This window comes from Andrena cerasifolii, chromosome 14 (assembly GCF_050908995.1).
Source record: "Andrena cerasifolii isolate SP2316 chromosome 14, iyAndCera1_principal, whole genome shotgun sequence".
Classification (NCBI taxonomy): domain Eukaryota; kingdom Metazoa; phylum Arthropoda; class Insecta; order Hymenoptera; family Andrenidae; genus Andrena; species Andrena cerasifolii.
This window is the reverse complement of record NC_135131.1, coordinates 972,640-981,308: the sequence shown is the minus strand read 5'-3', so window position 1 is coordinate 981,308 and position 8,669 is coordinate 972,640. Positions and strand designations below refer to the sequence as shown.

Below are 8,669 nucleotides of genomic sequence, written 5' to 3'. Positions count from 1 at the left end.
CCTGTTTCTTCGCCTCTCAATTCATCACCGACGTTGTAAAAGCACGGACGTGTTACAATAAAGCACAACCTTTGATCAATCTTTAAATATCTTTGTTCGTTTCGTAATATTTCCGGTTAATATTCAATAATTAAATTCAGTTGAGTTCAATAATCTTTATTTGGTTCAAAGTTATTCGTTACTAGTTGTCTTGTTCAATCAACTTCGCACGATTCGCGGGCAGAACCCTTTTGGGTTCCACGGACACCGGACCACATTGAAATTCCCTCAAACAGTCAGAATTCCCAGCCGGCCCCGCAACAGGCAAAGCTGCGATACGCTACCTGGTGGCGACCTAAACTTTCAGGTTCTGATTTTCGCCACCAGGTAGCGTATCGCAGCTTAGCCAATTTCAATCCATATACAAAGTTACGTAGGGTAGATGTCCCGATTACCGTGCCCTGTCCCTATTACCGTGCCTATATGCTTAAAGGAGCCGTGCAAAAAAACTCGCATAAATAAATAAGGAAAGAAAATTGTTTAATTAAGTTAATCTATTAATGTATGTGTTACAAACGAGAAGGTTGCATTTTCAAACAATTTAAGCATAGCAAAAATAAAATCAAAAATGCATATGAAGATTTCGATGGATTTACCTAAATCCTTACCGGAAACGGTAAGGAACACGTACTTGACAGAAGTGAATAAATTGATAATTAGCATGACTATGAATACCGGCCCTATCCTAGGTAACGTTTTACCTGATATTTATACAAATTAAATCATTGTTCGTTCGATAGAAAGTCGTATATTTTTAAAAATTTCTTTATTATTAAGTTTTTAAATTGCATGATTAAAGAGTCCACAATTGCAGCTGTTATTTTGGAACTACAGACGAGGCATAGAATTCTTTTCTAGATATCTCTTCTGTCGCTATAGAATTCCATACATCGCTTGTGATTAGAGCTAACCGAAACATATCAATTCTTTCAATATAATTTGAAGTTATAATCTGCAGTCGATAACGATATCAGGAATACGTTTGAACTTCATTACCTACGTGAGGCGAGTAGGGACGAGTAGTACATACAAGAGCTGTAGATTGTCGCTAGCATTGTTTCTGGGCGTTAACTGGACATGTATCTATGCAACGTCAGTTCGTGGTTTATGGCCATCTTACCTCGTGACTATCCTATTGATTATTGCTTATTCCTATAAACGAAATCGGAGAGTCGGTGTGTCCACGGAGCATTTAGCAAGAGGAAGTCGTACTGGGACAGTGAATCGTTAGCACATTCGTGTGCTGACTTTATTCTTTGCACCTGCTGGAACGAGTTTAGTTTCTTTACAAGCGGTTACAATCATTCCAACGTAAGAATCGGTGCGAATTCTACGGAATCAAACATGGGATCGCTTTTTCGAAGCGAGGAGATGACCTTGTGTCAACTCTTTTTGCAAAGTGAAGCAGCTTATGCCTGTGTCTCGGAGCTTGGCGAACTTGGCCTTGTTCAATTTCGAGATGTAAGTTTTATGTTATAATATCTCTTATATGTGTATTTTACTTTATCGTCAGACTTTTTCTGCAGTTTCCGTATAAATATTGTGGTATTAAACATTCGGTTCGACAGATGAATAATGGGAAATACATGTTACTTTATAATATATAAATATTAATCAGCATCGAAGATCAATAATCAGTTCAAGTAATTCTTTCGGCAATATTATATGTCAAGCATATTGTAATATAAGAACAATATTTTTGCAAGTAATTAATGTAATATTGTCGAAACGGAATTGTTTTAAAGCATTTAGTAATTAGTATGCGCACTAATATTGAAGCCCTTGAAAATGAGATGTTTACAGGTTAAAAATATTGGAAATTAAGTTACCACCATATTTCTGTTCTTTGTCATCAAATTTATTTCGAATGATAGTAAAATCGCTGGATAAGATGTTGCAGACTTATAGGTGTTAATTCAGTAATAGAACTCATGCGAAGCAAAAATTTTTTAGTAAATTCGAACCTGCAGTCTACTAACAAGGGAAGATCCCAAACCCGAAAAATTAAAAAAAAATTGAAACCTTATGGATATGTAGGGAATTTCCTCCCGATTACAACGCAATTTTTGTTTGCTGCCCAAATTCACTCGCAACGGGTGACGTTAACCACTGAAATTTCGGCTATTTTCCGATTTTGTGTTATAACTCGCGAACTGTAAGAGATAAAAAAAAGTTTCAAGAGAAAAGTTACTTCTTTTAATTAGATCTATCATTTGGTAAACAAATTATTTTACAATTCACAAGTTACAACACAAAATCGGAAAATAGCCGGATTTTCAGGGGTCAATTACGCCCCCCTAGAGTGAATTTGGGCAGGAAACAAAAATTGCGTTGTAATCGGGAGGAAATTCCCTACATATTCACAAAGTTTCGGAATTTGTTCAATTTCCGGGTTTGGGATGTTCCCTTGTAAGTATTTAACTCGGCAGGTGGCGCTACTGGGTAAAATTTACCACAAAGGCGCTAGTTGCGAAAATATGAAGACTGAGTTTTTGTTACAATTTTTTAATGAATTTTAATAAAGATTTTAAGATATTTCATAAATTATGTTTGATTCTTAGAACACTGTACTTTAACATAAAAATTACAAAGTTAAAAAAAATATTCTGAAACCGTGGTTTTTTACGTTTAAATTTTGGGTATTTTTGATCTGGTATCGACAACCTGTGTTACAATATGGGGTGCGCCTCCCGCCGGGTTAATTTTGGGTAAAAAGATGATTTCAAACTTTATAATACAATCAAGCTGTAAGTTTCCTGCTACTATTTGCACATTTGTGTACATTATTATTCACCGTGAGTTCATTTAGATGAGCACAGGAAAGCCATTTGAAATTTAACATTAAGGGGTGTTTCCACTGTAACGCCCTAAAAAATTACCGTTCGGAACTATCTTTTGTTGCAGGAAAGATGGTATTAGTGGGTTCAGGTTTTTTCTACTTGTTACTGCTTGTTTTAGAAATGCAAAGGGATTTAGGTCATATCTTTTTAACCCTTCTGTGGGCGCGCCCGCAGCAATTAGCTGCAAATTTTACATTTCGTATTGTACCATATGTAGTGTTCAAACTGGATCCATGTCCAGTTAAGGATTCTTCCAGCAGACATTTTTGCATCATGCTACGTACTTGTCAGGTTCAAATTCAGTTTGGAAGTGTCTCTAATTGAATGAAAACGAATGTACACCGCGTATCCTGCTGGTGAGCGCCCGTGTACTCACAAAAAGTTTCCCAGGTGTCCCCCTTTGATTGCTTTGATCTTTGGTTTTATGGATGTGTTTTATAGGACGGAAAACTAAGATATACGTGTTTTTTTTATAGCAGCCCGTTTTCATATTTAGGGGCCAAACCACCCCTCAAAAGTATAAGGTTTTCAGGTGTTCGTCTCTGATTGTTTTTACTTACTTGGATTTGTTGTTTGTGGCAGTCATAAAAATAACAGAACAAAAGCAATGTGTCAAAAATGTTGTAGAAATGTGTGCAAGAAACACATAATTACAAACTGTGTAAACTGTGAAAGCGAGGAGCAGATGGGTGTGGACTAATTTTCTGTTTATTATTTTCATCGCCATTAATATTTTATGTTCATTGAATAAATTATTTTTAAGCAACTAATGTAATTTCGATTTTCTTCTGTGAGACCTAAAATTGTCTAAATTTAGAGGTAGAACTCCGATTGCGGTGTAAAAGCCACAACGCGTCCGCTCATGCAAGTCTGAAGAGCGCACTCACTGAAGGCCAAAATAGATGGGTGTAATGTGCGTTATAAAAAAGGAGACGCCTTGATTGCGCGGTTGATTTTGGAGGAACCATGTATCTGAAGCATAAAACCAAGACAATATGTGATCAGTATGACTGTCATATCCCCAACTAAGGTCGGTATCAGATATATATTGGCCGGTGAGTTTCATGAGTGGTATTCTCCCATCACACAGTTTGCCTACCTCGGTGCTCCTTTTCTCAACGTTTTCTCACTCGCTCTCATACCATCTCGCTCTCGCCTTCGCAGAATAAAGGGTCCACCAGACGCTGATGCATGTTGCAGTGAAACGTTGATACATGCATCATGATGCAGGTTTTATGATGCATGTTGCTACGTCTGTAGATCGGTTTTCGTGTTTCAGCATCAGAAGCGGAACTGGCATCATGCTCACCAGCTAAGTTCGTGAGCAAGATGCAAGAGTCATGAAACCTGCATCATGATGCATGCATCAGTGTTTCACTGCAACATGCATCAGCGTCTGGATGTCCTTTAAGAGTGAGCCAGAAGTAGTGGGGATAGAGCCAAGCTTCTGGCGTGTAGGCCAAACCGAGCTATCAGCGTAGAAATACACACATTAGAATAGGTGTGCGTTAGCTTCGAAAAAATTCAGGAGCTTTATTGGTCAGAACATTGATTCTTTCCCGATAGCTTCATCTCGTATTGGTCTACGCATAGCTTCACAACGCGCACAACTATTACGCTAAGAATAAATAACAGCCAAACGGCTAGGTTCAGGCGGAGACGAGCAGCGTTCCCGTTACCCCACCATACTCTGCGAGGGCCACCCAACTACAACTGACAAATCTACGATCGTCAGATTGTGGTGACTGATTTCTCCTCGACCGCTGTTCCCAAAAATGAATTCACCGGCCAATATACAGTGGCTCACAGCCATAATCGTGTACTCTTTAAAATCGCATAACTTTTTTAAAATTAATCCAAACGACTTGAGTTTTTTTTAGAAGCTAGAAGGATTAGTTTGCTAAGTGACGTGATTCGTCGTTTTGAAAAAAATGCACTTGGTCGGAATAGCAAAAAAAAATAGAAAATGTCGTTTTTACAACTTTTTTTTGTGAGCCTGTAATGAAAATTCAAAAAACCCGTTTGTAGATTGAAGTAAGTTGTATACGTGTCTAAAATTTCATGAAAATCGGTTAACATTGCTCTGAGCTATAAACGCTTAAAGATCGCAGAATAAGGTCGAGAATCGCGGAAATTCTCAAAATCAGCGGTTTTCGACCTTATTCTGCGATCTTTAAGCGTTTACAGCTCAGAGCAACGTCAACCGATTTTCATAAAATTTTAAACACGTGTAAAACTTCCTACAATCTACAAACGGGTTTTTTGAATTTTCATTACAGGCTCGCAAAAAAAATTTGAAAAAACGACCTTTTCTATTTTTTTTGGCTATTCCGACCAAGTGCATTTTTTTCAAAACGACGAATCACGTCACTTAGCAAACTAATCCTTCTAGCTTCTAAAAAAAACTCAAATCGTTTGGATTAATTTTAAAAAAGTTATGCGATTTTAAAGAGTACACGATTATGGCTGTGAGTCACTGTATCTGATACCGACCTTAGATTTAATTAGATTGATGAAGAATTAACAAATTGGCAGACGTTCAAAGTTGAAATATCAAAATTAGCTAAATTTTTTCACCATTATGCAACGCAAAAGATGGGGAAAAAACAACGAAATGTGTGATTCTAGTTTAGGCTATAGCGACAGTGATACTGATTATAAACCTCCCCGATTCCCCTGCCCCAGATACATGGTTCCTCCAAAACTGAACCGCAATCGAGGAGTCTTTTTTTACAGTGCATATTACACCCGCCTATTTTGGAGAAAGCAAGCATTAAAAAAATATAACGTAAATTCCTTCGCATTCCCAAAACACGCAATAACAAGTAGAAAAAATCCCGACCTAGCAAAACCACTCTTTTTGTGAAAATACAAAGAAAATTAGTGCAAATAATCTGTTATTTATTCAGTGTTCAATTTTTGGTCACCCATTACATGCTCGCAGATTCAAAGTCTCAATATTAATTGGGATATTATTCCGAAAGGGACGGGTGGCCGATCGAGATGAGGTTTGGGAGGAGGGGTGGGGAGGAAGTGTGGATCCTAAATCTAAAATTGTAGCTTCGGGTATTTATTAGTTTCCGAAATATTAATAAAAAATTATTGTTAATTTTTTGGGGGAGAATTTGTTTGGACGTTGGTGCAGGCCCCTCTACGCGGAAGCCACCCCATCCCCCATTTTTTATTTTTGAAATTTTGTAACCACAGTTTCATTTTTAGCATCGCCAAACTCACTACCACGCTTTACACGTCCGCGAGCGGGCACTAATCTAGCCCCAACCGATACTAATACCCGGAACAAGTTGGAAAGTGGAATGCGTTGTGTCGGCATAAGTCAACAGAAATATTGTGAAGAGGGGGGACCGTGGTAAAGTGAATAAAAAAAATCGGTAAGGTGTACCCTTTTATGCACAATTATCCCTGTATCTTTTGAACGCATTAATTGCCGAAGCTAAAATTTTATATTTGGGGTCTTTCCACACCCCTCGTAATACCCACCAAGTTTCATCTCGATCGGCCACCGGTCCCTTTCGAAAGTACAGCCTAACTTTCTTGTTTCCTTCCGTAAGTTCTGTCATCTAGTTAAGTTTGCAGCTATATCGCAAATATGCTATATGTATAACAAGATTGTACTGAAAACTTTAAGAACACGAATGTATTATTTAAAATGAAAGTGGTAAATGTTAAATTTTCTGTGCCTGCCACTTATTATTACTATCACTTCTTCTGTTATAAATATGTATTATATCAGTATATTTAAGATTTCCTTTTTGAATGGAATAACCATTTTATCAATCAATCCACTGCAGTATTAACTGATTAAATCTTATTTCAAAGTATCATTGCACAATAAGCTTATTACTCAGAATGTATCATTTATTTTTTTTTTATTTTTTTTTTCTTTTATTTAATATTGAACAACTACCTGAGGACAGTTATAAAAACTATTTTGTCACATGACGTGAAACATTTATAGTTCAAAGCAATGAAACTATACTCATACTCAGAATTCTTTTTTTTATTTCTGATGAATTTCTATTTGAATTCTTATTTTTCGGTGGGAGTTAGAATACTATTCATAAAATATATATTGTGTAACATAAGTGAACACTAATTTCAATACTAACGTCACTTATTTGAAGTAAGTACAATTATCTTTGAATGAAGTAGGTGTTATGATAAGCGAATACTACGAAGTGCCAATCTGAGACTTGGAAATGCTTTCTATGTGTGTAGATACACAGAAATCAATGAACAATTAAGCAATTAAAGAGATCGTTCAGATAAAACATAAGTATCGAAATATGGTAAACTTTGTGACAGTTTTATTGGTGATTCTTGAGTTCGCGCAAATGTATATCATGTATAACAATTTACTTTAATCAAGGGTTATTTTTTAACTTAGCATAGTGAATTTGGATATACCTATTTCTGTCCATTGCTAATCTTTATAATTTTTGGTTTATTTGTGCATATTCATTATATCTATAGTGATTAAACAATCTATAAAGTCGGGGACAAAAGTATTGGGACACCCTTTAAAACAGAATAACTTATTTTAAATTGGCCCAAAGACTTGAGTTTTTTTCGAGAAGCTAGAAGGATTAGTTTACTAGCTGTAGTGTTTCGTCGTTTAGAAAAAGAATGGCAATTGGTCGGAATAGCGAAGAAAATAGTGAAGGCCGGTTTTCAACTTTTTTATCTGAGCCTGTTATGAAAATTTAAAAAATGTCTTTTGTAGATTTAAGTAAAAATTTCGCTGAAAATATCGTCGACATCGGTTGATGCGGAAACAAGCGACATGCGTCAAAATATGTAAGAATCTTTAGGTTTATTACAGTTATAAGCCGAAAACTGTTGATTTCCACCACTTTTAACTGTTTGTAGCTCATAGCTAAGGTAACCGATTTCGGTAAGAAGAATAATTTCAAAGTAGCAGCATATATCAAATATATTATTGACTATTCACAAGGACATGTTATGTGTGATTAAACTTCATAGAGAATCTTCCAATACCTTTGTATTTTTCTTCAAATTGATAAAAAATGAATTAAATGCAAGAAACATCATTGGAAAATTCCGTTCACTGTACCGTTACTGTTAAATTGTGCGTAAGCCATAGTGTAAATATTTTTCTCTATCTGCCTAAAAGGTTTTGTTAAAATTGATATATAATTCAATTATTTTTGTAGTCTCCTTATTAAAAAACATGGGCTGAAAAATTAGCCCTGTGAGACATATAAGACATCTCCATTATTTTTCTTCTATTAATTACTTGTTTGTTGATAAATCTTATCCTTCGTTCCCATTGGTTTCCAAGGATTACAATAAACAAATTCATCTATGTGTGAAAATGATTTGTGTTCATATAAATTGGCCAAAATTGATCAGTACATATTTTTTATTCTGGCACAAGTACATTAAAAGTTGCTGTAGCAGAAGGTTTAACATGCATTAATACTATACTATAATTGTTAAGCTTCAATTGTTACAGCCATATCACATTCAGTGTATTAACTTTTTAGAGACATTAATTCTCAACCAAGAATTGGTTTTGTGAAATTTCATAATTTATATGTAGTATACTTCTCATAACATTTGCAATTGGGTAAAAGAAAATTGTCATAATAAGCTTCAGTTAAGCATCAGTTTAAGTATTCTATCAATATTTAGGCAGAATTTTTTCTGACGTATCTATTGCTAGAAGTTTTAGGAATGTTACTTTTATGTGAAGTTTTACAATAGCGTCTTAAGGGTATATGTAAATAATAAATTTAATGAAATGTGCTA

The 8,669-nt window shown here is 35.5% G+C and overlaps 1 protein-coding gene and 1 long non-coding RNA gene across 6 annotated transcripts in view; one reads left to right on the top strand and one right to left on the bottom strand.

Moving 5' to 3' along the window:
• LOC143376243 (uncharacterized) overlaps window positions 1-8,669 on the bottom strand; it is a 52,790-nt gene that overhangs the window by 16,232 nt on the left and 27,889 nt on the right. The window lies entirely within an intron of this gene.
• Window positions 1,137-8,669, top strand: part of Vha100-1 (V-type ATPase subunit a family protein Vha100-1) — a 45,173-nt gene continuing 37,640 nt past the window's right edge. For 3 of the 5 annotated variants that reach the window (XR_013087043.1, XM_076826270.1, XM_076826266.1), the window contains exon 1: window positions 1,137-1,500. Coding sequence is in view for 4 of the 5 variants with exons in the window: in XM_076826270.1 (XP_076682385.1) it covers window positions 1,384-1,500 (117 nt within the window). In the remaining variant the exon portion in view is untranslated. The remainder of the gene's footprint in view (window positions 1,501-8,669) is intronic. The other 2 variants (XM_076826267.1, XM_076826268.1) reach the window with 1 other exon arrangement.